At 47.9% G+C, this 13,497-nt stretch overlaps 1 protein-coding gene across 1 annotated transcript in view; it reads left to right on the top strand.

Annotated features, from left to right (window-relative positions):
- Positions 1-13,497, top strand: part of LOC132571595 (zinc finger protein OZF-like) — a 388,663-nt gene that overhangs the window by 362,302 nt on the left and 12,864 nt on the right. Inside the window, exons 4-5 of the mRNA XM_060238393.1 lie at positions 7,733-7,742; positions 11,179-11,198. Coding sequence (XP_060094376.1) covers positions 7,733-7,742; positions 11,179-11,198 — 30 coding nt within the window. The remainder of the gene's footprint in view (positions 1-7,732; positions 7,743-11,178; positions 11,199-13,497) is intronic.

Here is a 13,497-nt window from a genome sequence, read left to right as displayed (position 1 = left end):
CAGCAGCTGCCCTTTCAAGGACAGATCCTCAGAGCGGCCTACAATCTCCTTTCCCTTCCTCCCCCATAACAGATACCCTGTGAGGTGGGTGGGGCTGAGAGGGCTCTCACAACAGCTGCCCTTTCAAGGACAGAGGCTCAGAGCGGCCTAAAATCTCCTTTGCCTTCCTCCCCTACAACAGATACCTTGTGAGGTGGGTGGGGCTGAGAGAGCTCTCACAGCAGCTGCCCTTTAATGGACAGAGGCTCAGAGTGGCTTACAATCTCCTTTCCCTTCCTCCCCTACAACTGATACCCTGTGAGGTGGGTGGGGCTGAGAGGGCTCTCACAGCAGCTGCCCTTTAAAGGACAGAGGCTCAGAGAGATGCGACACGAATCTCTAGACACTGAATCAGAGACACAGCATAGAATTTAAGGAATGTAAGCTGGGGGTGGGGGGATCAGCAGCCCGGCACTGCATACGTGAGAAGGACAGGAATAGCCATGTCTTAATGGAAGAAGATGATATTGGATTTATATCCCACCCTCCACGCCAAAGAGTCTGAAAGCAGCTCACAATCTCCTTTTCCTTCCTCCCCCACCAGAGACACCCTGTGAGGTGGGTGGGGCTGAGAGGGCTCTCCCAGCAGCTGCCCTTTCAAGGACAGAGGCTCAGAGCGGCCTACAATCTGCTTTCCCATCCTCCCACACAACAGACACCCACTGAACTGGGTGGAGCTGAGAGAGCTCTCACAGAAGCTGCCCTTTCAAGGACAGAGTCTCAGAGCGGCCTACAATCTGCTTTCCCATCCTCCCACACAACAGACACCCACTGAGCTGGGTGGGGCTGAGAGAGCTCTCAAAGCAACTGCCCTTTTAAGGACAGAGTCTCAGAGTGGCCTGCAATCTCCTTTCCCTTCTTCCACCACAATAGACACCCACTGAGCTGGGTGGGGCTGAGAGAGCTCTCACAGAAGCTGCCCTTTCAAGGACAGAGTCTCAGAGCGGCCTAGAATCTCCTTTCCTTTCCTCCCCCACAACAGACACCCTGTGAGGTGGGTGGGGCTGAGAGAGCTCTCACAGAAGCTGTCCTTTCAAGGACAGAGTCTCAGAGCGGCCTACAATCTCCTTTCCCTTCCTCCCCTACAACAGACATCCTGTGAGGTGGGTGGGGCTGAGAGGGCTCTCACACCAACTGCTGTTTCAAGGACAACCTCTGCCAGAGCTATGGCTGACCCAAGGCCATTCCAGCAGGTGCAAGTGGAGGAGTGGGGAATCAAACCCGGTTCTCCCAGGTAAGAAAGCTATGGCTGACCCAAGGCCATTCCAGCAGGTGCAAGTGGAGGAGTGGGGAATCAAACCCGGTTCTCCCAGATAAGAGAGCTCTTGCTAACCCAAGGCCATTCCAGCAGCTGCAAGTGGAGGAGTGGGGAATCAAACCCGGTTCTCCCAGATAAGAAAGCTATGGCTGACCCAAGGCCACTCCAGCAGGTGTAAGTGGAGGAGTGGGGAATCAAACCCGGTTCTCCCAGATAAGAGAGCTCTGGCTGACCCAAGGCCATTCCAACAGGTGCAAGTGGAGGAGGGGGGAATCAAACCCGGTTCTCCCAGATAAGAGAGCTATGGCTGACCCAAGGCCATTCCAGCGGGTGCAAGTGGAAGAGTGGGGAATCAAACCCGGTTCTCCCAGATAAGAGAGCTATGGCTGACCCAAGGCCACTCCAGCAGCTGCAAGTGGAGGAGTGGGGAATCAAACCCGGTTCTCCAAGATAAGAGAGCTATGGCTGACCCAAGGCCATTCCAGCAGATGCAAGTGGAGGAGTGGGAAATCAAACCTGGTTCTCCCAGATAAGAGAGCTATGGCTGACCCAAGGCCATTCCAGCAGCTGCAAGTGGAGGAGTGGGGAATCAAACCCGGTTCTTCCAGATAAGAGAGCTGTGGCTGACCCAAGGCCATTCCAGCAGCTGCAAGTGGAGGAGTGGGGATTCAAACCTGGTTCTCCCAGATAAAAGTCCTCACACTTCACTGCAAGCGGACTCAGGGCGGCTGACAACATTCATATTCAAAAGCTCTCTCGGCTTGGCTTCGCGAACGAAGAGTTAAGAAGGGTGCAATAGTCCACGTCTGCTGCAGGCTCGCTGGTGGCTGACAAGACCAATGTGGGACAGGCAGGTCCGGCCATAGTGGCTGCAGGGAAAAGTCTGATTTGGGGTTGGTGCTGTGGCAGTGCGATTCTTCCTCAATCTCCTTTTGTCCTCAAGACCAGCTATGCGTGCGTTCTCAAAGGAAGAGACAGCCTGGTGGACGGTGTGCCTCCATGCTTTGCGATCTGAGGCTAGGTCAGACCACTGGTGATGGTTGATGCGACAAGTGCCAAGGGATTTCTTCAAGGAGTCCTTGTACCTCTTCTTTGGTGCCCCTCTATTTCGATGGCCGGTGGAGAGTTCGCCATACAGGGCAATCTTGGGAAGGCGGTGGTTTTCCATCCTAGAAATATGCCCTGCCCAGCGCAGCTGCGTCTTCAGCAGCAGTGCCTCGATGCTGGTAACCTCCGCCCGCTTGAGGACTTCAGTGTTGGTCACAAAGTCACTCCAGTGGATGTTGAGGATGGTGCGAAGGCAGCGCTGATGAAAGCGCTCGAGGAGTGGCAGGTGATGACGGTATAAAACCCACGATTCGGAGCCGTAGATGAGGGTTGTCATCACAACCGCTTTGTAAACATTGATCTTTGTGCCTTTTTTCAGATGCTTGTTGCTCCACACTCTTTTGTGCAGTCGACCAAATGCACGGTTTGCCTTTGCCAGCCTGTTGTCAATCTCCTTGTCGATCTTGGCATCTGAGGAGATGATGCACCCCAGGTAGCTGAACTGCTGGACTGTCTTCAGAACTGATTCACCCACAGTGATGCAGGGAGGGTGATAATCTTCCTGGGGTGCAGGCTGGTGGAGAACTTCTGTCTTCTTCAGAATAACTTCTAGGCCGAATAGCTTGGCAGCCTCTGCAAAGCAGGACGTCATATGCTGCAGAGCTGATACCGAGAGGGAGACGAGTGCAGCATCATCAGCAAACAGTAGCTCTCCGATGAGTTTTTCCATTGTCTTGGAGTGAGCCTTTAGTCGCCTCAGGTTGAACAGGCTGCCATCGGTGCGATAGCGGATGTAGACACCATCGTCATCATCTAGATCTACTGCGGCTCTTTGAAGCATCATGCTAAAGAAGATCGTAAAGAGAGTTGGCGCAAGAACGCAGCCTTGCTTTACACCTGTGCCTATTGGGAAGGGCTCCGAGAGGTCGTTGCAGTGTCTGACTTGGCCTCGCTGGTCTTCGTGTAGCTGGATGATCATGCTGAGGAACCTTGGGGGACATCCTAAACGTTCCAAGATTTGCCACAGGCCTTTCCTGCTAACGGTATTGAAAGCTTTGGTAAGGTTGACAAAAGTCACATACAGAGCCTTGTTCTGTTCCCTACATTTCTCTTGGAGCTGCCTGAGAACAAATACCATGTCGGTGGTGCTCCTGTTAGCTCTGAAGCCGCACTGGCTCTCTGGGAGGAGTTCTTCTGCAATGGTGGGCACCAGTCTGTTCAGGAGTATTCTGGCAAGGATTTTGCTTGCGATGGAGAGCAGGGTTATCCCCCGGTAGTTGGAGCAGTCTGACTTTTCCCCTTTGTTCTTGTATAGGGTGATGATGATTGCATCGCGAAAGTCCTGTGGTAATTTGCCTTGTTCCCAGCAGGTGACAAGTACTTTGTGAAGTGAGCTATGTAGTACTGTGCCCCCATGCTTCCAGATCTCTGGTGGAATTCCATCAACTCCTGCTGCCTTGCCACTTTTCAGTTGCTTGATGGCTTTAACAGTCTCTTCTAGGGTGGGGATCTCATCCAACTCTGTTTTCACTGGATGAAGTGGGGTGAGGTGGATTGCTGAATCTTGAACTACGCGGTTGGCACTGAAGAGAACCTGAAAATACTCCGACCACCGGTTCAGTATGGATGCCTTGTCTGTGAGGAGCACTTGGCCGTCTGCACTACGCAAGGGACTCGGAGCCTAATATGATGGACCATATACTGCCTTCAGGACTTCGTAGAGCCCTCTTAAATCACCAGTGTCTGCACACAGCTCTGTTCTCTCTGCAAGCTTGGTCCACCAATCGTTCTGAATGTCTCGAAGCTTGCGCTGGAGGTTGCTACATGCAGCGTGAAAGGTTGCCTTTTTCCCAGGTCAGGAGGGCTGAGCAAGATGTGCTTGGTAGGCAGATCTCTTTTTCGCCAGTAAATCTTGGATCTCTTGATTGTTCTCATCAAACCAGTCCTTGTTCTTCCTTGTGGAGAACCCGAGGACTTCTTCAGAGATCTGCAGGACGGTAGTTTTTAGGTGTTCCCAGAGTGCTACTGGAGAAGTGTCTGTGGGGCAACTGGGGTCCTCAATTCTTGACTGGAGTTTTGCCTGGAAGGCAGCTTTAACTTCGGCCAACCTGAAACTTCCTCCGAGGGATACCTCCTCTCCTGGGTGTGGGTTTAAAGTGAAGACGGAGATTGCAGCGTACAAGACGATGATCCGTATGACATTCTGCACTGGGCATTACTCGGGTGTGTAAGAACTCTAGAAGATCTCTCTGGCGCACCAGAATGTAGTCGATAAGGTGCCAGTGCTTGGACCGTGGGTGCATCCAGGTTGTCTTCAGACTGTTCTTCTGCTGGAAGATAGTGTTGGTGATGGTGAGCTGGTGCTCCATGCAAAATTCTAGCAGGAGGCGCCCGTTGTCATTGCAGTTGCCAATGCCGTGTTTGCCAAGTACTCCTTTCCAGGCTTCTGAGTCTTTACCTACTCTGGCATTGAAGTCGCCAAGGATGATCACCTTGTCCTCTGTAGGGGTCTTCCGTACGAGGTTGTGTAGATCAGCATAGAACTTGTTCTTTTCTGCAGGATCTGCTTGAAGGGTTGGGGCATACACACTGAAGAGTGTTGCACGCTGCTTGTTTTGAAGTGGGAGGCGCATGGACATGATGCGATCTGAGTGACCTGTTGGCAGGTTTTTGAGTTTGGAGGCAATGGAGTTCCTGACTATGAAGCCAACGCCAGAAAGACGGCTCTCAGCCTTTGACTTACCTGACCAGTAGAGGGTATAGCCAGCACCGTGTTCTTGAAGACTACCTTCCTCAGGGAAACGGACCTCACTGAGAGCTGCTATGTCGATATTCAACCTGAGAAGTTCGTGGGCAACTAGAGCAGAGCGTCGTTCAGGGCGACCACTGTCTACTGTGTCAAGCATGGTTCTGATGTTCCAACACGCAAGCTTTAGTCTTTGCACACTTTGTGAGGCAGGTGCATGCCTTTTCTTTGTTGTTATTTTTTGACCGCAAGTAAGGATGCCTGTTGACCGCGGCTAGCCAACTGGGGGGGAGGAGACGAGCTTTGTTTAGGCCACCTTTTCTAGGCCCCTCTCCGTGTGGAGCAAGCAGTGCTGTCCCTAGATAAGGCTGCTTGGTAGTTCAGGGTGCTGCCGGAAAATGCTTTCGTCTCCGGGTTAGCATCAGGCGACCAATACCCTGAACCGCCTACATGCAGGATCGGGACTGCGGCTTCCAGTGGCACCTTCCACCTGCCGTTTCGCCCCTTGCCCATCGCTGCAGGACTTGATGCGTTGTGGGTTGTGTATGTGGATATGCCCTTCAGGCCTGCGCAGAGGAATTTTTTAGGTGAAGCGCAGTGTGCACGGTACTGGCTCCACCCTTTCACCTGGGGGTCATCTGCCATGGCCCAGTAAGCCGGGACGCCGGCAGCGAGTCCTCCAGGTGGTAGGTGTTACATTAACGAGCTCTATCTGCCCGGGTTTGATGTTAGAGTTTTCCTTCTCTTAGGCTGGCGAGGTTGGTGGGCCCAGCCTGCCCATCCGGTTATACCGCCGGACAATTCGGTCGCACCATGACGTAGCAAACTCTGTGAAAAATGGGGGGGACCAGCGCGAAGGTGTTGCTACGGATGCAGTAATGCAGGAGAGGCCATTGCAGTGACCATCTGCCAGGCATAGCCAGACAGTGACCACGCGGCATTCACTACACCGGGAGAGGAGAGGCTATGTATTGCGCATACACTTTCCCTGGCGGGGTAGGATACCCAGAGGGAGCCCCCCCACCCCGCCCCCCCATTCAAAAGCTAAAACCAATAAAAACCAATAAAGCATAATTACAATTTAAAATTTTAAAATCCATTTCATGGTGGTGTATCTCTAGAATATAAGCGAGTTCTTCTTTTTTGACGGTGATCACCGAGTACTCAATATGATGTCTGGTGGCAGTTCTCTCCCGGTTAGATCTCAAAGGCCTGTCGGAACAATTTGGTCTTACAGGCCCTGCGGAAAGTGGAGAGATCCCACAGGGAGATCCCACAGGCCTCCGGGAGAGCATTCCACAATTCTGGTGCTGCCACCGAGAAGGCCCTAGCTCGCGTCGAATGCAACCTAGCCTCCTTTGGTCCAGGGATGGACAATAGATTTTTTTGTCCCTCAGGAGGATCTCAAGAGAGCATTCCCTTCCCAAGTGAGCTGGTAGAAAGTCTGTATCCTTCATGGTTATTTCAAGACAACAAGCAAGGAATGCCCATGGGACTTTTCTGCTTCATTTTTAAGCAACTCTTAGTTTGGTAGAATTATAAACCGCACTGGAGAAGGTGGGAGGGAGGCCTTCTGGGGCCTGGAATTTGATCCTATTCTAACTTTAAAAGAAGTCAAGCAAGGTTGCGTGCTGGCCCCTCCCCTTTTTGCCATCTTTATTAATGATATGATCAGCAGCCTCCATCTAGTCGATACTCATCCCCCCTCCCTGGCAGATAGGCAACTGGTAGCCTTACTCTTTGCAGATGACACAGTCTTGCTGTCTAGAACACCAGTAGGCCTTAGAAGGGCATTAGCTCAATTTGGTCTTTATTTTGATCATAACCTTTTGGAGATTAATTATCAGAAAACAAAAGTAATGGCTTTTGGCCCAAAACCCAGGCTAAGGAGATGGAATATAAATGGCCACAGTGTACAACAGGTAACGATTTACAAATATTTGGGGGTCATGATTCAGTCCTCAGGGTCAAAGAATGCTCACCACGAATATTCTGCCAATTCTGGTCGCAAATCGACCCAGGCCACCATTAGGTTTTTTCTCACGAAAGGGGGGCATTTTATACCAGTTGCATTAAAACTCTACTTGGCCAAAACAATACCCCAACTCCACCTATGGAACTATGTTGGGTCCATCCTTATCAAGTTTTGATCCCCTTGAGAAAATTCAGTCCAAATTCTTGAGAGCCATTTTCCACTTTCCAACCGGTGTTTCCAATGCAGTACTACGCTTGGAAACTGGCTTGCTAAGGATAGAGGCTAGCTTGAGCCTACTTTCAATCACCACTCGGCTTAATCTCAGCCATTGCCCCACGAATGTCACATCGTTGATTTTAAAGGATAGTTATTGTTCCTCTCGGGTTAGAGCCATCCATCAGAAATTGTCTACGCTTGGCTTTTCACCTAAATCTCTCCAGATAATGGCGTTGGATCAAGCCAGGGCCATAGTCAAACAGAGACTACAAGACATTGAGAGACAGAATGATATTGCCAAGGTCCCGGATTATCTAGCTCCCCCTCAAAGGAGATATGTGTTAGCTCCAGCCCCCTATCTCTCAACTCTAACAATACCATCCCACAGAAGGGCCTTTTCTATGGCCCGTTGCAATATCTTTCCTTCAGCAGTCGTTGAGGGCTGTGTCAGTGCGTGGGAAGTTCTTCGGGTTTGAGTAACCTGATAAGTTCAGCCCCAGCTGCAGTTCTAAGAAGACAAACTTCAACAAAGCTGTTTGAACAGATATATTTGGGTTTAGGCAAAAGAAGTCGTCAGAGTCAGTCCAATGGTCAATATACAGATAATCAGTCCAGCCAAGTCAACAGTACAGAATCACAATCCAGAAGAATAGTTCACACATACCAGTCCATACATCAATATCGTTATCCAGTCCAACAGAGTAACAGTCTTGATCCAAATATCTCTCCACTCCTCCACACCTTTCTCCTCTCTCATTAACCCACAGGAGGCAGAGAGTTTGGCCTCTGTTGTGATAGTGCAGCTAGCCAATCATATGCCTTAATCACATAACTAGCTGCACATGTTACTCACATGCATTTCATTAATCTGTATAGTTGGAGTTACATAACTTTGACTCAGCATTTTTGGCTCCTTAAAGTGCCCAATGCTGTCATCCTCCCCCTATGTAACTACATAGACTATACATAGACATTTACCTTTAACATACATAGTTAAATAGTGTACACAGTTTGACATTACTGCTTTCCATTACTTAAGTCCTAAAGCAAGACAACTTTCTTTATGCTTTACATGAGTTTGCACTTTTGTGAACAGATCTGCAACATTCTCATTAGTTGCACAGTACTCAAGCACAATCAGCTTTTCTTCCAGACACTGTTTAACATTGTGGAAACGAACGTCGGTATGTTTGGATCTCCCCTTGACATCAAGACTTGTTGCTAACTGTATGGCTGCTTGGTTGTCTTCCCTCACAGTTATGGGGTTCACATGACTTATCCCAAAATCCATTAACAATTGTTTGAACCAGATAAGTTCTGTACAAACAGTGCTCAGAGCTGCATATTCTGCCTCACATGTTGACAGAGCCACATGTCTTTGCTTAAGAGACCGCCATCCAACCAGGGCTCCACCCAGGAAAATTGCCATCCCTGTAGTAGACTGTCTAGTATTAGGATCATTGGCAAAACTAGCATCTGCATAGGCATACATGTTAAGCTCTCCAGTAGGAGTTATAAATAAACTGAAATCTATGGTCTGCTTTAGATATCTTAAAATGTGCTTAGCAGCTAGCCAATGTTTTTGCCTCGGTTCTTTTACAGCTCTTGCTAGTAAATTGGTAGCCATTGCAATGTCTGGTCTAGACCAAGTAGCAAGGTATAGTAAGCTTCCAATCAGGGATTGATATATCTCCTGATCGAAGAGTGGACTCTGTTTACTGTCTTTCTCATTATCAGAAAACATAGGACTTTTTACCCCTTTGCACTGATCCATTTTAAACTGTTTCAGCAATTGGGAAATTTTAGCTCTCTGTGATACTCTGTAACCACCATTTACTTTTTCAATCTCTAGGCCAACATATTGCTTAATATCTCCTAGATCTCTTACTGTAAATTTGGACCTTAGAGTATCAATAGTAGCATTCATTATTTTCGCTGATTTACATATCACCGCCAAATCATCCACAAACACTAGGATGGTACATTGTTGCTCGCCCTTCCCCTTAGTAAACACACAGGGGTCTGCAACTCCTTGTTTATAACCAAACAACTTTAGGTTATCTATCAGGTGCTGGTTCCATTCATACCCTGACTGTTTTAAACCGTACAAAGACTTCTTTAACAGCCAACATGTATTATTATTCTCACCAGAGGCACCTGATGGTTTTGTCATGTACACACAGTGTCGTAGTGGGGCATGCAAATAGGCTGTTTTTACATCAAGATGCCTAATTAAACAATTCTGTTTAGCTGCAATAGTTAAAGCGCAGTAAAGAGAAGTGGCTTTTAAGAGTTGGAACAAAAGTCTCATCGTAATCTTGCCCCCCTTGCAAGAATCCCTGGGCTACAAGTCTGGCCATGTACTGAACAGTACCATCTGAGCCAGGTTTGAGTTTATATACCCATCTGCAACCTATGAGTCTCTGACCAGGTGGTAGAGTAGTTTCTTCATAGATGCTCAGGTTACGCAGGGACTCAAGTTCAGCATTCATTGCAGCATGCCATTCAGATTGTTCCTGCTGTGACAAATGCCGTATACCTTCAAAACTAGAAGGCTCTGCAAGCACGGCACATGCCTGCCCTGGACTGTAGTGATCCGGTGGCCTCGTCTCTCGAGTAGACCTCCTCAGCACCGGCTCTGCTGCCTCTTCAGACACCGTCTGTTGAGCTGCTTTCTGCTGCTGGGAAACACCAACTCCTGGAGATGCAGGGGTTAACGGCTCTTCCTTGATTCCTCCGTTGCTAAGCGACGGGCTCCTCCTCCCCTCCTTTGGAACGGGCTGTGTTTCTGGTTTCGCTGCTGTCGGCAGGATCACAGTAGAGGACGTTCGCTGCCAGCCAACGGACTGTTCAAGAAATTTGGCCGAACTGCTTGTTGTAATCTTCTTTTCTCCAGCGTGGCAGAACCTGTAAGCTCGATGGTTGTTAGAATAACCTACAAACAATAACTTGACAGCTTTGTCCCTCCCCTTCCTCCGAAGCTCCTTTGGGATATGGACGTAGGCAGGGATCCCAAAGATCTTTATATGCTCTATGGAAGGCTTCTTGCCATAGCAGGCTTCTGCAGGAATTTTTCCTGTAGCAGATGACCAGGACAAATTTAAAATGTGAGAAGCACACATGACGCTCTCTCCCCAGTAACTTATTGGTAAATCACTGTCTTTCAACATACTCATAGCCATATTGTATAGAGTCTGATTTCTGCGTTCGCAGAAAGCGTTATGTTGAGGCCTATAAGGAGCAGTGCATTTACGTTCAATGCCATATCTCCTGCATAAAGCAATCATTCTTTCATTACAGAACTCAGTCCCATTATCACTAATAATAGATCTAGGAAGCTTGCCTGTCTTCCGATGCACAAAACGAAGCCAGTTGTGGAATGCCTGGTATGTTTCCGCCTTGGACCTAAGAAGGAAGCAGAAACCATACTGGGGAAAAATGGTCTTCGATGCATAGACAGAACTTCGCTCCGCCCAGACTCCTCGTCGGGAAAGGGCCGATCAGGTCGAGAAACACTAAATCAAGAATCTCATTAGTCTGGAACTTGCTTGGAGATATAGTAGGAGCAGCCTTGGACTTGGTTGCTTTGCATACTTCACACTCAATGAAACATCTGCATGGTTTGGGGGTAATTCCAGCAGCTTGAAGAGTCTTCTTCACCGCATGGAAATTAATATGCCCCAATCTGCGATGCCACAGGTGAATGCATTCATCATGTGGTGGCTTGTTCATACTCACATGCTGCACTGTACTCTCCTTCTTAAGGAAATATAAATCACCTTTCCTCTTGGCCGTTGCAGATATGCCATCTGCACATATATTGCAGTCTGCAGCTGTAAAACGAACTTTAAAATGCTGTTCAGTCAAGGCTGAAACTAAGAGCAAATTATAGTTCAGGCTAGGAACATTGAGCATGTGTAACTTTCTCCCGAGGCTTGGAATGTTAACAAGACCACTCCCCGCAACGTTGGCACATATCCCATCAGCCAGCTTCACACATTGACCTTGTGTGGGGGTGTATGTCTCAAAAAGCCTTTTTTCCTTGGCAATGTGCACAGTCGCACCACTGTCAATCAGGAATTGCTGGCTGCTGCAGGAGGAATAATTAATTATGACATTGCACCCACCTCCTGTAGTACTAGCCGGAGAATGTTTCCTTTTGGCAAGGCTGCACTGTCGTTTGAGGTGTTTGGTGCTTCCACACACATAACACTTACGTACAGCGTATGCCTTAGCTGCAGCTGCTTTGCCTTCTGCCCCTTTAAGGACCTCCCGGGCAGGAACATTTGTTGAATGGGCTGGAGACTCCCGGAAAAGGGCGGTGTCCTTCCTTCTCATTGCCTCATTCAGCAGTCGGTGGGAAATACTGGACACAGTGAGCTCAGCTCTTGGCACCACATCAAGGTTAGCCACAAACTGGTCATAGCTCTCATCCAGTGAACAGAGGATTATATAAGCTTGCTGCAGGGAAGAAAAAGTTACCTCCTTTTCCTGCAGCTGGTGTAAAGTGCGCTTCATGTACTCCAGGTGAGTCATCATATCTCCACCTGCCTCAAGACGTGCACTTAGGAGCTTCTTCATTAGGAAAATGTGGGACCCAACACTCTCCCTCACATATAGAGCCTTTAGAGCGTCCCAACACGACTTGGCACTGTTGGACTCCTTCACATGGATAAGCTGTGAATCTTCCAAGGTTAAACCAAGTAACAAGAATGCCTTATCATCATTACTCCGATGCTTGGCTATTACATCTGCGTCATTAACAGCATGTAACACAGTTAAGTCTGGCGGGTCCACCACATACTCCCACAAACCTTGAAACTTCAATAGCATGGTGACCTTCTCTGGCCACGTACTGTAGTTCTCTCCGTTGAGCCTCGTTAACAGGAAGCCAGAGACGTGCACGCTGGACTCCATGGTTCTGACCGACGCAAATACAAAGTGCCACACCCAAAAACAGTTTGTCTTACTCACGAGTAGAACGCTGGAAACGCTGCAACAGACAGAGCTTACTCCCCCGTAGACCACGCTGGGCCCATAACCGATGTCAGTGCGTGGGAAGTTCTTCGGGTTTGAGTAACCTGATAAGTTCAGCCCCAGCTGCAGTTCTAAGAAGACAAACTTCAACAAAGCTGTTTGAACAGATATATTTGGGTTTAGGCAAAAGAAGTCGTCAGAGTCAGTCCAATGGTCAATATACAGATAATCAGTCCAGCCAAGTCAACAGTACAGAATCACAATCCAGAAGAATAGTTCACACATACCAGTCCATACATCAATATCGTTATCCAGTCCAACAGAGTAACAGTCTTGATCCAAATATCTCTCCACTCCTCCACACCTTTCTCCTCTCTCGTTAACCCACAGGAGACAGAGAGTTTGGCCTCTGTTGTTATAGTGCAGCTAGCCAATCATATGCCTTAATCACATAACTAGCTGCACATGTTACTCACATGCATTTCATTAACCTGTATAGTTGGAGTTACATAACTTTGACTCAGCATTTTTGGCTTCTTAAAGTGCCCAATGCTGTCAGGCCGCTTTAGAAAGGTGCCTATGGCTGAGCGGGTTTGTCCTTGTGGTGCAGATAAAGTTGAAACGATTGACCATATTTTGTTTGGGTGTGGCCTATACCCTGGCATACAAGCCAGGTACATTTATTCTTTGTTGGAGGGATGTCTCGGGTTTTCTGATTTCAAAATCAGAAATACACTGTTATCAGATTTTAACCCCCAATTCACAATTAATTGTGCCAAATTTATGGCGGCAGCTAGGAGAATTCGTGAGGATTATGTAAAGAAGGGGTCCTGAACTGACTATTTTTTTGAAAATTTCCGAGCTTGTATTTTATCTTTTCTTAAATGCCTGAGTGTATACCATCACAAATGCTACTGAAACTGTTATAAATACAGAGACCACGCATAAAGTTGCCAGATTTTGTTCCCATGCAATCAAATTGCATTTTATGGTTCTTACAAGCTAATGTCGAGGTAACAGATTGTAATTTTAACCAGTGTATTCTAGTTAATATTTTTTTCTGGAGCTGTATATTTTTTAATTTTTTTATTATATGTACTATATTTATTAAGCTAGAGGATGTTTGACCACTACTGTATTATTTGTCATATCTCATTATTCATACTACTGCCCTATATTTTATTTTCACATTTATTTTTTAAATATCTTACGTTTTACCTATTTAGTTCCATCTTGATT

Source organism: Heteronotia binoei, chromosome 5, assembly GCF_032191835.1.
Source record: "Heteronotia binoei isolate CCM8104 ecotype False Entrance Well chromosome 5, APGP_CSIRO_Hbin_v1, whole genome shotgun sequence".
NCBI classification, from domain to species: domain Eukaryota; kingdom Metazoa; phylum Chordata; class Lepidosauria; order Squamata; family Gekkonidae; genus Heteronotia; species Heteronotia binoei.
Note: the sequence above shows the minus strand (reverse complement) of the source record. Positions and strands in the feature narration are given on the sequence as shown.